This window comes from Branchiostoma belcheri, unplaced genomic scaffold (assembly GCF_001625305.1).
Source record: "Branchiostoma belcheri isolate BF01 breed outbred unplaced genomic scaffold, Haploidv18h27 scaffold26, whole genome shotgun sequence".
Classification (NCBI taxonomy): Eukaryota; Metazoa; Chordata; class Leptocardii; order Amphioxiformes; family Branchiostomatidae; genus Branchiostoma; species Branchiostoma belcheri.
In genome coordinates this window covers 744830-761845 of record NW_017803865.1, presented here as the reverse complement: position 1 = coordinate 761845, position 17016 = coordinate 744830, and the positions used below count along the sequence as shown (strand labels likewise).

Sequence of the window (17016 nt, the reverse complement as noted above, 5' to 3'; positions counted from 1 at the left end):
TGGTTTTACATTTATTCAAATCAGTGAAGTCATCAGCAATGTTCATGGCACATTTTGATGGAATTGTATAGCTGCATGGACATCATATTGTAGCATTATTTGTTTAACTTAGCGTTTAAGTTGTAGGCTAGAATTTCACCTGACATTCTCACATTTAGTATCTTATGGTGACATTTCTATTTGGCATTTATTACTATAATATTGATTTACATCGTACATGTACTTGGCACCACAATGCCTTGTGCCTTGTGGTTCTCTGTATCTTGACTTTATTCTTAACTGAAAATTCAAACTTGCAAATTAAGGTGGTTTCCTTTGCTAATAAAATGTCCCTCATACTTGCATAAATCTACATGATTCTTAATCACATATGAAAGAAAGTTGATTCCATCTCTGGACTACTTTCTTACAAAACAGTTCAAATTTCCCTTGTTGAGGTACATTATACACAGCCAATAGGCAAATTCTCAACTACTCATTACAATCATAACTATATCTTATTAATTAATATTATTATTATTCACATATAGAAGACAATTTTATACATTAAGTAGCTATCAAATCATCATCATTAGAATATCCTGTAGACATATTTTGGAAAACCTAATGTTACACCATTTAAGTCTTCAATAGAATGCAGTTAAGGCGCTTGATATCCTATTTACCATTCTAAGTCAGCTGACAGTGCTGGTCCTTTTCAGTGGGAAATTTCTATCACAGTTAATCTGTAACATGTATTCATGAAAAGTAATCAAAGGCACACTGTACCTGCAATGATTAGACACGTGGACTTTTCATTTTGAAAAGTGAACCCTTTACCTCTTCTCTCTGCAGGGCAGCTTCTATGTTTGAACATTGCTTCTAAACTCATCAAACAGATAGCTGGGAATGTGAGCTTCCACGGCCTGGAGAGGAGAGAGAAAGAAAACATGTAGTAGGAGCAATGAGACATGTTCCTGTACAGAAATCCATTGAAAGTATACATTAAAAGAACCAGCTTGCAAACATGACCTCCAAATACATGTACAAAATAACATTTACCAAGCATGTACAGTATATGTATAGAACATGTACACACCATGCATATGAATTTTTTCCAAAACTTTCATACAGAATTCGTCTTTCTAACTGTAGGCCCCTGATATCATACCTTTCTTGGTAGCTCGCTGTAGTACATGTACATCTCCAGGTAGGCTAAAACATTCACCACTTCTTCTGAGAGGCCAGTTGACTTGGAGCTGCAAAATTATAAAAAAGTGGAAATGTCTTCTCTTCTTTGTGTCATGTTTCTGAATAGACATTGAATACTGATCACAGTTCGATCAACTATTATGCAGAAAGGGCATCGCCCCTGAGGTGTTGCCAAAACCTAGGATAAACCAAGTCAAACCTACTTGCTGGCGGTGCTGTCTACCATAGACCTGACGTACTGTCCCAGCAGGGCCAGGAAGTGGTCGGTGTTCTCCTTGTGAAACTGCTTCAGGAGGGTGATGGTGCCGACTACAAACGGCACTCCATCCAGGCCATCTGTCGGCTTCTTACACACAAGATCACCTGTGGAAACAAATGGGGAACAAGAAGTTTCACAGGTGGATACAGTAATTTTCTGTTGGTTATACAATCTCATCAAACAATTATTAATAGGCATATCCTGTATATTCATCAATATAATCTGAAACGGCAGAACACTGCAGGACAAAGGGCCAACAAAGTAGCCTGTCTCACTTCATAATAATGTCATTTTCCCTACAAAGATGCCATTCTTTTTGCTTTGGTACGACTGTGACAATATACTACAAATGTCTTACCAACAGCCTTGACATACTGAAGCCTTGGTAACTGTGAGATTACAAAGAGGAAGTTCAGCAGCGACAGGTACGGCAACCGCTGGGTAGTCACATAGATCTGTCAGAAAAAAAAATATGACAGCTAAGTTCAAGTTCTAAGAATACATGTAACCTGTACATGTACAATGGTTTTTTTTTTTTTGTTTGCAGTAGGTAGGTGTCAGATACATAGAATATGTATATGAGCAGATATTGTGATGGTGCAGTTTTACCTTGTTGAGTGGGTTGTTGATGCCTGCACATTCTAGGTAGGATGTCAACTCAAACATGAGTGGGTTGTCCTCCTTAGGGTAGGGTAGGGATGGGTCCTGGTAGTGGGCCTCTATATTGGACAGTAGAGACCTGAGAGGGGTTCACAATATTTGACCTATAAGTCCTTTCACTTCAAAATTAAAATTATGATCCAAAGTTTAACATAGGTTAAAGTCTCTGGTCAAACTTTAACATCCTTTGTCACAATCAATTCTTTGATTGTCATAATCTTGAAAATTAGCTTACGGACTTTTGTATGGATGAAATCCAGCCAATTACAACATAGCAGCCTGGCCTTCACCAGATTTTATTTTTTTAATTTTCATATGTTTCAGTCATCTGCACCTCAGCCAAGTCAGGTTTAGATGAAACATGACTCCAAGCTTAAGGTTCCGGGTCGGAGTTTAATTCTGACCAGAGTCTAAGTAAGTGCGCAGTAAATCGCCGGAAACGTGACTTTGTATGGTATGTTTTGGCCGCGATATCCCTGAAATCGTAATATCTGTGTACATATCTTTGTATTTTCTGAAAAGCCTGTTAGTTGTAGCCTTTATATGTGGCGTAATGTTGGTGGTCCAGCGAAGACTTCCTGGTATTCGTCCGCGCGGATGGTTATGTGGCCTTTTCGCCTGACCGCCGGGATGGTACGTTCTATATGCGTTCTGGGTGTGTTCGGGCCATCGAAGATAGCGATAAACTTATCGCATCGATTTTAATTAAATTCAAATTTTGGAAACAATAGGTTCTGAGCTTCTTCGAGTAATAAGCCGTTACCCTGGGAAAATTCGTTTTTTCCATGCAGCCATGGTTAAAAATGACGAAAAAAATGACCCCTTTTTTAAAAATGTACTTTGATGTGCCTTATTTACCCCTAAATAAATTGGGCGCAGAAAATATCAATCAAGTGTATTGTTAAGCGGCACGGCACCCCTTTCCACCAAAAGAGTGAAAAATTCTGAACCGCGTTTACTACAGAAATGACAGCCCGTCGGGCTGAGGGTGTCAAATTGCTCGAAATACGGAGGGAAACTCCGGTCCGAGACCTTAACTCACTCATTGAATGTCTGCAGTGCACAGGCCAGGAACTTGGAGTCAAACTTGCAGGAGAAGTTGAGCTCGTAGGCAATCTGTCTCCTCAGCAGCTGGATCTGTCCGACCTTCAGGATGACCTCTAAGAACAGCTGCCACATCTTACTGGCTTTGGTACAGGCCTGAGGGTATACCTTGGTGGCATTGGCTAAGAGATATGGAACATTTGTCAGTGGGCAACTTGTAATGGACAGGGTAAATGGAGCAGTGGCAAATAAAAACAAGTCTAAAGTATGTAAAGGTACATTGAATCAAACTCATCACTTTGAAAAAAAAAAATCTTCCTGAACCTAAAGTCAGATTTTTAGAGTTTCTTTGAGCTTGCGGTCAAGTGCCATTTGTTCCATGTTTATGTTTCAGAAAAAGTTGATGATCAGTTCAGCAGTGTGAGTGCCCTAAGACAGACAGACAATGCCTTACCCACAATGCCCCTGACAGGGTTGAGACTCTTCATGAGACTGGCGAACATCTCCAGCCACGTCTTGTCCCGCAGCACGCCCCGCTGCAGCACGGCCAGGAAGTTCTGCAGCTCACGCACGATCATGAAGCACAGCAGACGGTCCAGACCCGTCAGCCCAAATGTACCCAGGCTCTTCTGTAAGATGGACAACATCAGCTTTGTTATTACCAGGTTCCAGTCCAGAATCGAATACAACCAATGGGCAAGATTTACAGGTAAAGAGAAATCACACCATTTGTATCATTTGGGATGTGATCTGTTCAGTTCAAATATAAAATACGGTACATATATGTATGCAATCAAAACAGATTATCACATGGAATATCATCTTGCACAAGACGATTAAAGAAGTCACTTTCTTTTCTACTGGTTACATAGATCTGTCAAAAGCTGTGCTATTCCATAGACAACAGTCAGGAGAGGGAAAGAGGCACAGTACTAAATATTTCCATGTTGATTTGATTATATGGATGACATCCGCGCGCGCATGAATTTTCGGCCGTTTCCAAAAAAAAAAGTTTTCAACCATACTGTAAATTGTACAAAACAGTTGCAAAATGAGCAAAAATATACCATAAGTTACAAAAAAAATTAATAAAAACTATACCAATGTCGTAGAATGCCAAAATCAAACGAAAAAAGACGAAATTGTAAAGAAATGAACTTGAAGACTAGATTATTCGCCAAACTATATTCTGTGCCATTTGCTCAACCTTCATGACCACGTAGATTTCATAATGAAAAGAACTTTTTTTTTGCAAAACTTTTTTTTTATTCGCACGGGCGCATCAGTTTTGGGGCTCCCGGAGGATGTCATCCATATAATCAAATTAACATGGCCTATGGTGTAAATGGTCTTACCTGTACTTTTGTAAAGAGTCTATTTGTCATGATCTCCTGCTTGCTCTTGTTGTCGTACCAGGCTGTCATCTGGTCGATGTACGTGGTCAGTTTTGGGTCAGTGATGCGGAGGATCTCACGGGCTAGACGACCAATAAAGTTGACCGATGCATCCACAGGTGCAAATTTGGGGATTGGAATGTCTTTTGACTGGTACAGACTTTGGAAATCTGACACCTAAAAAATGGAAACATCTGACATGTTTAATTTGAAGGAATGACACAGAGAAACAGATAATATCCTACTGTATTACTGTAGCAGGGTATTTTTCTAATTGAAATGAAAACTTTTATGTTAGAAAATGATTCTTTGTAAGAAACCAAAAAAAGACTTCTCAAAACAGAGTATTGATTGACCTTGATCCTGAGGAAACTGTTGCACTCCTGTTCCACATTGTAGTTGATGATCCTGGAGACTTCCTCCTGCCAGATCTTCAGCCCTGAGATGCTGACGTAGTCCTGGATGTACTCAAACGACCGCCGGAATCCGTCCATCACTGCTCCCATGGCGTTTAACCTCGGAATGAGCTCACTCACCTAGAAATACATTCATTTGTGAAAACTGATTTTTGCATGACACTGAATCTCAGATTTCAACTGGCTGATATAACATCGGATCTTGCTCACAATCTATTTCAATAAGTTTACTCTACCTTTGACTTTGGGTTAAAGATGAGCCCCTGGTGCAGTGCGTAGGCCACTCGCTTCACCAGCTCTTTCCTGATGCCATCCTCCAGCAGCTGCTTGGGGTCAACCTGTAACAGGATTAGAATCATTATAGAGAGACATATATCATGTCCTGGACTACATTTGTATAATTAACAGCAGTGTATAACAAAAATACAACCGTGACGACATCTTACTATCTAACTAAAGGTAACCATGTTCACCTTGATGATCCCAACCAGAGTAGTTTTCATCATGAGGATGCCCTCGGTGAAGACGGAGATGTCATGTGTGAGTTTGGCCACCTTGGCTCTCTCCTCCAGCTGGGCAAACTCCTTCAGCTTGTCCTTCTCGAGACGGGTGGGCACCTCCTTAATCTGACTGGTCTGCATCTGGTGGGCAGGTAAGGAAAGAACATGTCTTTACATATACCACAAAGCAACACCAGCTACAACTATGGAAGATAACATTTCTTACCAATATGCAACAACATGGATGGAGAACAACAGTTGTCATACTTCTTTTGTTGAATGCCAAGTATTGAAGCATGTTAAATTTGTTAACTAGTGACATTTGAAGAAATTGTTCTTAATATTGTTTCATCCCAGAAAGAAAGAAGATGACAAAACTTCATTAAGAGAGGCAACATGTTCAATGTACAGTGTAAATTGATTGGGTGTTACAGGTCATTTGGTGTAATAAAGCTAGCTGCCACCACAGCATGTGCCTGCAAAGCTGGCAGCTGGTGTGTTACGCTGAAGGGCGGTTATACCGGCTATATTGATACAGATACATCATCGATACAGATACAGAAATGAATGAATAGTACCAATACACAACTCTACTGTATATTTACATACCTTAATGATGACCCCCAGAAGTCCAAACATGGTTTCTGGGATGATTTGCAGCACCTTCCTGACGTAGGTGACCAGCTCGCCTGAGTAGTACTGGGACACACTGATCAGGTCGGGACTGTTGGCCTGGTTAATACGCAGCAGGGGCAGGTCCATGGCTGAGGCAAGCTGGGAACATGGACATACAAGAAGTACAGGAACACCATCAGGAAAAAACAGCTTTTGGCTAGGGACATTGCGACTGGAACAACCTACTGCCTAATACATGCTGTATCAAATGGGATGGGAGAAACATGGGAGTCTACCTATAACTACTTGTATAGATGTTACACGCAGTACTGTACTTACACTAAAATCCATTTATCCACTGTTAAATTTGTTACCTTGAGGAAGGTGGCCCTGAGTTTGGTGACCAGAGATGGGTCCCTCTTGATACCTTGCTGCATATATCCTGTATAACTTGGAAAAAAATAGAAAAGATTGTTTTTTCAAAAATCATCTCAAAATGGATGGTGTACGAGGCTACAGAAATCTTATGAGGACAAATTTTAAAGTGAATTATCAAGTTCCTGTTGTTCTTTTGGGTGGGGATTGAATTTACTGTGGGTACAGAAACTGCTAATTCTGGTTCTTACTTGTCAATGATGTTCCATGCGTAGGAGAGGTCTCCCACTATAGACATGGTGATGAGCACCTCCTCCTTGATGTTAATAGTGCGGATCATCTGGTGCAGAAACTTCCGGGTATCCGCAAGGAACTGTCGCACCTGCAGGTTAGCCTCCAGCTGGTGGAACTCTTGCACCTGGAAGGGACACACACGTCTTAAATAACAAACGCCTTGGCAATGTGATGTAGAGTTTGCACATTTGCACAAGCAACAGTTTACTAAATCCAACTACATGTATGTTAGCATAATTTACTAGTGTAACTGTTATAGAGAAGGATGCAAAAGTTCTGTAATGAACAGAGGAATGTAGCATGAGGATTACAGGTACCTCTTCCAGAGCTTGAATGAGTTGCACAATCTTCCTCCCAGCAGAAGTGGAGTCCTCATAGCTCAAAGAGGTGATCTGCTTGGCCGTCTCATTGAAGTAGGCCTGTAGGTTCTCTGTAATAAACAAAGGACAAGCAATGCTGGCATCAGATGTACATGTTAAACTTCATACGACTTCGTTGTCATAATTATGTGTGAATTCTTTGTTGATTGAACTCAATAGATTTTACAATTATCTACAGAATGTATAACCATAAGCACTTTAGACAGGTTGACTTGCCATTTTTCTCCACCCTTGTGAGAGGCTTGGTCCCTGAGAACACCTCCCCCAGCTCGGCTACCCTCTCTGAACCCTCCTTCTTGCACTGTTCCCACTTGTTCTGTTTATCCTGAAGCATCTGTTTGAACATCTAAAAGGAAAACATGGCAAAACCTACAGTTGATACTAGTACATGTACTACAAAGTAATTAAGAGAAAACTCACATAATATCACAAGCATGCAGACATACTATACAAGCAGTTATAAAGAGTGTACAAAATAAAATTGTCATGTCAACTTCTTGTAGATGCTAGATAAACTAGATCAGCTCCTTCTGTAGATCATCTCTTCCTCTGTACCTCCTTGAGTTTGAGTTCCAGCTGTGCTGTGTTGAGTAGTAACTCAAACAGGACTCCAGGGTTGTACTTGCTGTCAGCTATCACCTGCTCTCTCAGCTGCCGGCAACGCTTGTTCAGGTCAGCACCTGCAGGGAAAAAATGTATGACATTAAATTTGAGGTTTGAATTTTTATCATGAAATATTTCTTATGTCCAGATACTGTATGTTGGCACCATGTATATATCAAAAACTGATCGTCTACTGTAGTTAATTATGGACAGCTGCTTGTTACAACAAACTCAAAAATTGTTTTACAAAGTTTAATTTCCAATCTTAACACACCTAGTGATTTTCATGAAGCACCAAATATGAAGCCAGATGTTATGTATACTGGCCAAAATAGCAAGCTAAAGACTGGATGGATACTCTTCACGATCATACTGAGTACAGCATTGCAAGGCAATGTCCCTACCTGACTCCACAGTGTGCAGTAACATCCAGTGGATGGTAACATTACACTCCCGGATGATGTTCATAAGTTTGGGGATGGAGTCCAGTACAAACTCTTCTGTCAGCACACCTTCCTTCAGCTGTTGCTTCACTAGAGGGTTCAGCTTATCAAAGACGCACGCACGCACGCACGCACGCACGCACGAAACGTATATCAAAGACATACACACATTCATACATACATACATATATATATATGTATATGTTAGATATATGTTAGATATGGCAGAGTCTAGTTAAGGCAATCTCTACACAAAGTATAAGACAGCCTTTCACCACAAAGATACAGGAAGCTACCATGTCACATGAACAAATATCCATTACAGGACAAAGCAACATGTGTACAAATGCAATACTGCAGAAATGCCCTTGCCTGTTCCCTGATGTTAGCCTGCTCTATGGTGTTGTTCAGAGCAGTCTTGGCTGCCTTGTAGCCATCCCAGGCCTCTACTAGGTTCACAATGATGCCCATGTACACACTCACCACCTGGGGGAAACAACATGAACATAAAACCCTACATGTATACAAGAAATCTACATCATGATCCAGACGCATACAATGCAACTTCTCATACAAGTTATACATAATGAAAGTCTTTTTTTTTTCAAAAAGTATGTCAAACATGGGAATGTTGTGTGGAGGGCCTTTACTCTGATTGTCTGCTTTCTCACCCAATTATCAGGGAAGTGTTTGTCCACAATTTCCCTCATCTTGGCCTGCTGGTTGTGGAGGATCTCCGGTGCGAAGTACAGGATGACGTACAGCATGGACGCCTGCGTGGCCAGCGCCGTGCTGCGGTGCTCGGGGAGCGGGTAAGCCGAAATCTGGTTGTAGATGTCGTCTGACCTCAGCCGACCAATCACCATACTGATGAAGACTGGTCTGATGGGCACTCGTCTGGAAACAGATGCACAAACCAGCTACAGGTACTTTTCCCAACAGATTTATAGTAAAGATGCTTTTGAGTTAGATAACAGGGAATAGACACCTACACTTTGAATCTCTAATATTGTAGTTTGGAAAATTTATGTAAAAAAAGACTTACTTGAAGAATGATTCTGGATAGTTGGCTGGTTTCTTGGCCCCAGGGACAGGGGAGAAGCCTGTGCTCCTGAGCAGTTTACAGACATCATCAATGTTGGAGTCAGTCACAGCACGGGCAGAACTGTACCTGCAGGAGACATATAATGGTAATGCTGTTACGGGCTAGCTTTCACAAGTTATAGAGTATGAGGATAGAATCTGCAGTGTCTCTCAGCCTGTCTTTGCTAATCTTTAATGTTTCAACTTTCAAGATATACAAAAATGTAACACACACTACCAGGACTACAAGGATACAATTAAATCTTAGATATTTTTGTGGAAGACGACAAGCCTACCTGTGGTAGGAGACGAGCATCCTCTCCCTGATGACTCCTTCAAACTTCATGTCCACCACCAGCAGCATGGTGCCGTACAGGAACAGGGACTCACACATCAGCTGTTTCCCATCCTCGTTCAACAGAACAGACTCCATAGTCTGCTGGATGTACACTCCCTCCTGGAGATCCTCCAGGTATCTATGCAAGGAAGAACACATGAAGGATGCATATGCAGCTCTAGTCTAGACTGGGAGAAGGTAAGATGGCCACTGTGTTCTTGAAAACAGTATAAAATTCAGTAAGACAGGAAATGCATCAATCTCACCTGTTTAGATCTGTGACATACTTGTGGATGCTCTCAAATGCCAAATAGAACCTGGTCAGTATGTCAATATTGTGCTCCCTGAACTGTTCATCAAGGTCCTGTAAGTCCTGTCACAGTAGGAATTAAAATATTACATTCAAAAGAGATTATCAATTTTGAGTTGCAATAAATTCTTGATTTGGTGGCAACAAGAGCATGGTAATCATTTGAGTATTTGGTGTTTAAACTTAAAGTTTAAAGCATTCAAATCTACCAATCCATTTAGTCTACCAATATTGAGCACAAGTAATTTTCAGATTAGACAAACTTGAGTACATTTATGTCTAATTCACACTGGACTGCAATATAGTTTACAACCACTTTATGAGATGAATTATAAGACCTAGGCTAGATGTGCTCAGCTTACTGGTCGTTTCTCAATGTTGTGGTCGAAGTAGTCTTGCTGACGGAAGTAGGAGAAGTCTGTGATGATGTCACCATAGACCTCCTGGTCCCGTTTGTTGTCCAGGCGGAACACCGGAGGGATGAACTCCGACAGACGCAGCAGCTCTGCGATGATGGCGTTACCTCGGGACACCAGCCGGAGCAGGGTCCTCCCACACAGGTTATCTTCTGCCAGGAAGTCCATGGCACTGCAATGTGATGCAGATGTCTTATGAAGGTCCTCATCTTCCCATCATCGATTTCTATTGCCTTTGCCAAGAATATTTTAATCTAAGAAACCGCCTGTCCATTCCAAGAATTCCTTAATTTGTTCTTGATCGCCACAATGCCACTGGTTTCTTTATAACGTTATCTAAATCTCTCACAATTTTCATTCGATTTACATCCTACGATAGTTTTATTGGTAGAGATATTTGATACATTTTACATCTTGTGGTAGCATCTAAAGCCTCATTTCTAGATTCTAATCAAGTTACTTTTTGGATAGACCGGTACCTAGCCCATGCATGCTCTATAATTTTGTACATGGAGAAACACTCGGTCATGTACAACCACAGGTCTCTAGACCATCCACTAAAACCCGTCATGACGGTCACATGAACAGAGAAGCAATGAGAAGCGGTCTAAACTGGACAGATGCAGTCCTACCTGACCGTAAAGACTACTCTACTCTACTCTACTCTACTCCATGAAGGAGCGTAAAATCTTATCTTGCTAGCCCCACCCCCCATCCACAGGAAGCAATAATTCCTGCAAAAAAAATAAGTTACTCAGCGATAACTCAGCATTCAACGTTAGCCATGTAATTTAACACAATGCAAACTCACCTTTTTTTTGCTACACAAGCCTGGGAAACTCAGCTGTGTGTGTTATACGATGAAAAAAGTTCCGATTTCGATGTTTTCATAACCGGGCGCCGCCATGTTGTTTTCTGCTAAGTCACGTGCACTCAGAGATGCAAATGAGGTATTGCGTAATGCAGATCATGCTCTCGGTGCGAAGATTTCTTTCTAAACTCACGTGACTTCTTTCTTTCCGAGCACATGGGCTACATCCAACCCTAGCATGTCCAAAACGCTAGATCAAAACCGGATGTTCTGCCGCAGTACCAAGGGAAACCACTTGGGGGCGAAAATCTCATTATTTACAGTTTTTAACGCACCCTACCAACGCACGAAGTATAAAACCAATCCATCCAGCCATTCTTGAGTTATCTTGTCGACCAACGACAGAATGATCAACACTCAGACAGAATGACAGATGCAGCTGAAAATATAACTTGTCAATATAATTGTATAATATGTCAATATATGCGAATTTTGAGCCGAATGAAAGAAAACATTTCACAACACCCCCACTGTAGTAAATTTCTTTCATACAAAACATACATCTGTGTCCATAATATCACCAGGGTCCATAATATCGCCACCTTGAGAAATAGTGTGCTTAAAGATATTTTTACTGCAACATACCCTAGGTATGTACATTTGAGGTGTGAAGGAGTGCATACCAAAAGTATGTTGCAGTAAAAATATCTTAAAGCACACTATTTCTCAAGGTGGCGATATTATGGACCCTGGTGATATTATGGACACGGATGTTACAGATGACCCCCTTCAGGAAGATTCGCTCTATATATATGGCCTGCTTTACACATAACTTTTTCAAGTCAACTAGGACTCAAGACGACTTGAGCTAGTGGACTTGAGCGAAAATTTCCCTGTGTAAAGAGAAATAATACAACTCAAGTCGCATTCTATAAATCAAGACGACTTGAGTCGTATCCAAACCAGACTTAAGTCGGCTAGCGGGGTGCTGAGTCAGCTAGCTTCGCGTGTGTAAATGGGCGAAGTCGACTTGAGCGTCTTTGCGTAGTAGTCAGGCAAGACTGAGCCACCGAGTTGACTTGGGGGGAGGGTGGCACAGCGGGAGTGCCAAGTCGCTTTGCGGCCCCGTGTGTGAACAGAAATTTTTCAAGTCGACTTCGCGGAGTCGACTTAGACTCCAAATTGAATGCGAGCGGGCGAAAAAAACAAGGCGGGCCGAAGAAAACAAGGTTTTAAAACATTTTTTAATTTTGACTCAATCATTGTACAAATGGTTTTTATTCAGTGGGAACATCACATATACACAGCCAGATCACATATCACTGCATCAAAGTAAGAAACAAAACATTAAATCAGAGCCTTTTCTTGTCTCCTCTCTTCATAGTTATCTGCCATCCACCTTCCGGTATGGCAATAGACATCTTTGCCCATCTTCAACATGTTGACCATTGTCAGAAGGCAACAAAATTTCTTGTTTTTTTTTTGTGACAAAATCAGATGAAAATTAATTTGCACGCTGATGTCATCCATAAAAATTAATTGCTGTGGCCTTACTTAAGCATTGTAAACCCTTTTAGACACATTTGATAACACGTTCTACGGTGACTTTTTAAAATTATTTACCGGTACTGCATGTTTACCACAAAACAAGGCTCATGGGAGCCACTCAAATGTTTTGGGTTACTGTACAGAGAGTAACGACAGGTGTTTGTTGAACTTAGACTTGAAAAATTTAAGGTTATACCCCTGTGGGAAATAATCACACAGTAGTGTTCCATAGTGATTTTGATCTCAGAAATAAAGAAGCTTTCAGCGTGGAACGTCCTCCTAAGAGGACCTGCAGTTCGACAGTTCGACTGTTCAGCAAGTATTCTATATGGGGTCACAGGTGATCGTTGGAACACAATGCATATTCCATTTGGGGTCACCTGCAGCCATCATAGGCCCGCTTTACACACACCATTTCTGCGGAGGATGTCATCCATAAAATTTACTTGTTGTGGCCTAACGTTATTAACACTCATTATTCAAATATACAATATGTATCTACATTTGTATGCAATGGACTAAAACACGAGCTTAATACTCAAATTATGTATAAGAATTCACAGATTAATAAATTTTACACATCCAGTAACATGTCTGTCTGTGTTATTTTCTACCATCATTGTAATCAGTACTGAACAATTTCATTACAAAGAAGTTGAGTTAAATTTGATATACTGTTTGGATGCCAATGACATGTATTGACAATCAACAGGAAGACCAATAGCAAATAAACACACTGACAGTATCACCTATGATGTTTTTACCCAAGCATACACAGTATAATAGTTTTCCCCAACAAGTTTAGTACTCCAGGTCTTGATACATGTAGTTGTTATTTGCTACATAATCCTAACTATATCTCCTATTTATTCTATTTCAGCATTTGGGGCTATTGTATGATGCCTAGGCTTGTTTGTTTTACTTCCTGTCTCGTCCTATTTTTCCTTAAAAAAATAAGAGAATAAATTGAATTGGCATGGCCTAATGTTAGATGTAGCCATGGAGTGGTCAACAAACTAGCTGAGCAATGAAATACACTTGGTTGCTGGGGGAGTGGTAGCTATTCTCTCAGAATGGCACAGAACTCATAAGAGACAGGGCTGTGGGTGATCATTCCCATAATCCCCACAGTGGTCGGTTTAGCTGCTCCCTCTGGCAGTTTGAAAGTGAAGTGCCGCAGCAGGTGGGTGAAGAGCAGGAACAGCTCCATCTTGGCCAAATTCTCCCCAAGGCAAATACGACGACCTGTAGGCCAAAAAAGAAAATAGACATTACCAAAGGTATTGGTAACTCACTATAAACAAGAGATATCAAAACCGGAAGTTCAGCTGCAGTACCTAGCAAAGCCGCCAGGGGGCCCAAAATCTAATCATTTCTAGGTCTAATGAAGTCCTACCTACCTACCAAGTTTCATTCCAATCCATCCACTGCTTCTCGAGTTATCTTGCTAAACCACACACACACACACAAACACACCCACCCACACACACACACACAGACAAACGCTACTGAAAACATAACCTTCTTGGCGAAGGTAATAAGGAAGATATAACTGTTCTAACTTCTGATTTTAAAAGTGTTATATATGTTGCTTCCGAAAGTTAGAATTGTACTATTAAATGTGATGTATCTGTATAGCTGTTATAAGTTCTGAAAGTCAGTGCCTTGCTGATACAAACTAGTATTCACAGCTCATCAGATGATGTCAACAGTTTTAAAAGATAAGTGCTGTTTATCAACCCTTAAGTAACGTCAGAGGTAAAGAGGGACACAAGGTCTATTTTTGAAATATTCGTACAGGTATGTACTATGGAGAAGTCAGTCTTACCTGTGGAGAAGGGAATGAATGTTTGGTTCTTGACAAACTGCCCATTTTCATCCAGAAACCTCTGTGGCTTAAAGACCTCAGGCTCAGGGTAGTGTACAGGGTCGTAGAACACTGACCACAGCACAGGCCAAACCATGGTGCCTTCTGGGATGTCATAACCAAAGAGGTTGGCATTATTAGAAGTGGCACGAGGGAGTCCCATTGGTGTAACTGACTTTATGCGCATGATCTCTGTGATGACAGCCTCTGTGTAGGGCAGCTGACCACGATGTGTGACTGACAGAACTGTGTCTTGTCCAACCACGCTGTCAATCTCCTCCTGCACTTTCTGCTGTACCTCTGGGTACAGCACCATGTACAGCAGTGCCCAGGTCAGAGTGGTGGATGTGGTCTCGGATCCAGCAACAAACAGGTCTGAAATCACATAGTTTAGCTGGTCTTCAGTGAAGCTCTCCCTGTCCCCGTCTCCATCCTCTCGAGTCATCTCCAGCAGATAGCTGTCGATGAAGTCACGGATGTTACAGGGATCAAATGTGTTCTTGTGCTCTATCATGCCTTCTCTGAAATTACCTATTACATCCTCTGCGTTCTTTAATACCTTGTCTAGAGCCTTCCTAATTGGTGGGATATGTCTTAACCAGGGGAAGAAGTTGGTTGCTCCAGCCAGCTCCTGTTCACCAAAGTTCTGATTGATTCTTTCCATCAAGTACTTAAATTTTGGATCCCCGTAATCAAACCGTGCACCAAAGACGATGGAGCAGATGACATTGCTGACAGCATTTTGAAGGAGGGGTCTGACATTGAAGGGTGAGTTTGCTGTTTGTAGGATTTCTTCCTTCAGACCTTCAGCCTCCTCTAAGATCTTGCCTTCCAAGCTGCGTTTCCCAAACCCAAAATCACGTAGGCTCTTGAGGGTGAACTTTCGTTGCTGCTTCCAAAATGAGCCATAGGGAAGAAATCCAAGTCCTATAGTTTGTGGGAAAATGGACAATTGAAAGTTTAACTTACAGCTTACATTTTGTTTTTCATTGACACTGAATGCTGTGACATAACAGATCATTATGTTTGTGCACTCAGATAAGAACTTTTTATCTACACTTACACCCTTGGACTTTTTTCCATATTGATAGAATGTACACATGTCTTGATTAAATGTTTACCAATTTGTGCTATAGGTCATGAATAATCTGTACTGCTTGAATGTACATTGTATGCTTCCAAATTATCATCATCAAAGGCAGTCCAGTAACTTAAGGTTGTTTCGGTGCTTGGCCAAATCAAAAGATTGATGTGTAATAAAAACTTACCGTTTTTAGTTCCACCCATCTGGTCAAACACATACAGGCATGGTCGGCTTGAGAAGTCTTCCCCTTTCTTCACCAATGCTTCATAAATGGCTTTGTAGCCACAGAGTACAATGACGTCCTTTAGTCCCATTCTGATGTGAAACACATCTCCATACTTTTTCCACATGGCAGTCAGCACTAGGTGTGGGTCCTGATAAGAAACAGAAATAATTTTGGATATGTGTGGTGAAGAGTTGAATAAATTTCGATATGTGTGGTGAAGAGATTAAAACCTGCATAAAGGCTACAGTCAGTCCTTGAGGGTTGGACAATATTTTGATTTTACTTGTTTTTCTATTATGTTAACAAAGCCTAGACCAACAAGGTCAGCCAGCCTCATGATGAGTTTTGTTCAGGAGCCCTTGACCAATTTCAGCCCTTCCCATGGCCCAGTACTCTTTCACCAACCCCAAGAATACTGATAGGTCGACCCCGCTGTTTGTACAGTCTGTTGTACAACGTATCCTGGAATATTCATTACTCAAAGCAAAAAGGTTGACAGGGTCACCCAAAGGCTAACTATTCCCAGGCACTGACCTTGCGAAGTGTTGGAATATGTCCCAAGACTGGCCAGCCCCAGGGCCCTGGGGGGAGGTTCTTCACAGGCCTGAGGAACCAGAAGGTCAGCAGAAGGACACAGACAAGGACAAGGGCTGTCTGCACATCACAATAGGCAAACAGCCTGGCAGCAAGGTTGTTGAGCACGGACATCTTCTTTTCAAGCAAATTTGCCAAGCTGAAAAAGTTATCAATTTGTGCATCGTCAGTTAGATTTGGTATTTTATATGCTGTTCTCTACAATCACCACAATGATGTAAGAAAGTCTTTAAGTGATTTTACTTATCATTTTACAGTTTTTACTGTGCTACATGTAAAATGGCAGAATTCTGTTGCTCAACAATTTGTTTCTTGATTATGTATACATTATTGACACTGAGACGATGAAGTATGGCACAAGTTTTGGCATCATCTTAAAATGTACAATGTAACTATGAAGCATTTCTAGGTATCTTTTCTGCCATAAGAAGGAAGAAGATGAGACATTTATAAGAAAGAAAGAAAGGCATTTACCACAAGTCTAGGAGCCTCTGTTCCTGGCGGGCCTCCCTGTGTAACTGTGTGGAGATTCTGGGTCACTGCTCTTACCCCAAGGAAGGTACCAT

The 17016-nt window shown here is 41.1% G+C and overlaps 2 protein-coding genes across 3 annotated transcripts; both read right to left on the bottom strand.

Annotated features, from left to right (window-relative positions):
• Nucleotides 1-3: 3 nt before the first annotated feature.
• Nucleotides 4-10906, bottom strand: LOC109471851 (WASH complex subunit strumpellin-like). Its single transcript, XM_019771244.1, has 25 exons — nt 10800-10906; nt 10267-10492; nt 9861-9967; nt 9554-9733; nt 9220-9345; nt 8846-9071; nt 8548-8660; nt 8136-8308; nt 7684-7808; nt 7345-7474; nt 7066-7178; nt 6706-6872; nt 6454-6529; nt 6074-6238; nt 5438-5605; nt 5201-5302; nt 4905-5084; nt 4510-4725; nt 3609-3783; nt 3153-3336; nt 2060-2189; nt 1809-1905; nt 1395-1554; nt 1151-1238; nt 4-905 (listed from the first exon to the last, which is right to left on the bottom strand). The coding sequence occupies exons 1-25, from the start codon at nt 10889-10891 to the stop codon at nt 843-845; spliced, it is 3582 nt and encodes a 1193-aa protein (XP_019626803.1). The 5' UTR covers nt 10892-10906; the 3' UTR covers nt 4-842.
• Nucleotides 10907-12547: 1641 nt separating this feature from the next.
• Nucleotides 12548-17010, bottom strand: LOC109471849 (cytochrome P450 2U1-like). Of its 2 annotated transcripts, XM_019771240.1 has the most exons (5): nt 16925-17010; nt 16391-16589; nt 15815-16004; nt 14508-15473; nt 12548-13924 (listed from the first exon to the last, which is right to left on the bottom strand). In XM_019771240.1, exons 2-5 carry the CDS (start codon nt 16562-16564, stop codon nt 13740-13742), a joined length of 1515 nt encoding a protein of 504 aa, XP_019626799.1. In that variant the 5' UTR covers nt 16565-16589; nt 16925-17010; the 3' UTR covers nt 12548-13739. The 2 variants fall into 2 exon arrangements, with proteins under 2 accessions (XP_019626799.1, XP_019626800.1); XM_019771241.1 differs by having other exon boundaries at nt 16391-16991.
• Nucleotides 17011-17016: the final 6 nt, after the last annotated feature.

Excerpts from the sequence above, each read along its gene's own strand:
- LOC109471851 (XM_019771244.1), bottom strand. The coding sequence starts at position 10,891 with ATGACGGGTTTTAGTGGATGGTCTAGAGACCTGTGGTTGTACATGACC. Across the intron at positions 9,346-9,553 it reads ATGCTCGTCTCCTACCACAG|GTACAGTTCTGCCCGTGCTG; the intron begins GTAGGCTTGTCG and ends TGTCTCCTGCAG. Across the intron at positions 1,555-1,808 it reads TCAGTATGTCAAGGCTGTTG|GTGATCTTGTGTGTAAGAAG; the intron begins GTAAGACATTTG and ends TTGTTTCCACAG.
- LOC109471849 (XM_019771240.1), bottom strand. The coding sequence starts at position 16,564 with ATGTCCGTGCTCAACAACCTTGCTGCCAGGCTGTTTGCCTATTGTGAT. Across the intron at positions 15,474-15,814 it reads GATGGGTGGAACTAAAAACG|GACTTGGATTTCTTCCCTAT; the intron begins GTAAGTTTTTAT and ends CACAAACTATAG. Across the intron at positions 13,925-14,507 it reads ATTCATTCCCTTCTCCACAG|GTCGTCGTATTTGCCTTGGG; the intron begins GTAAGACTGACT and ends TTTGGCCTACAG.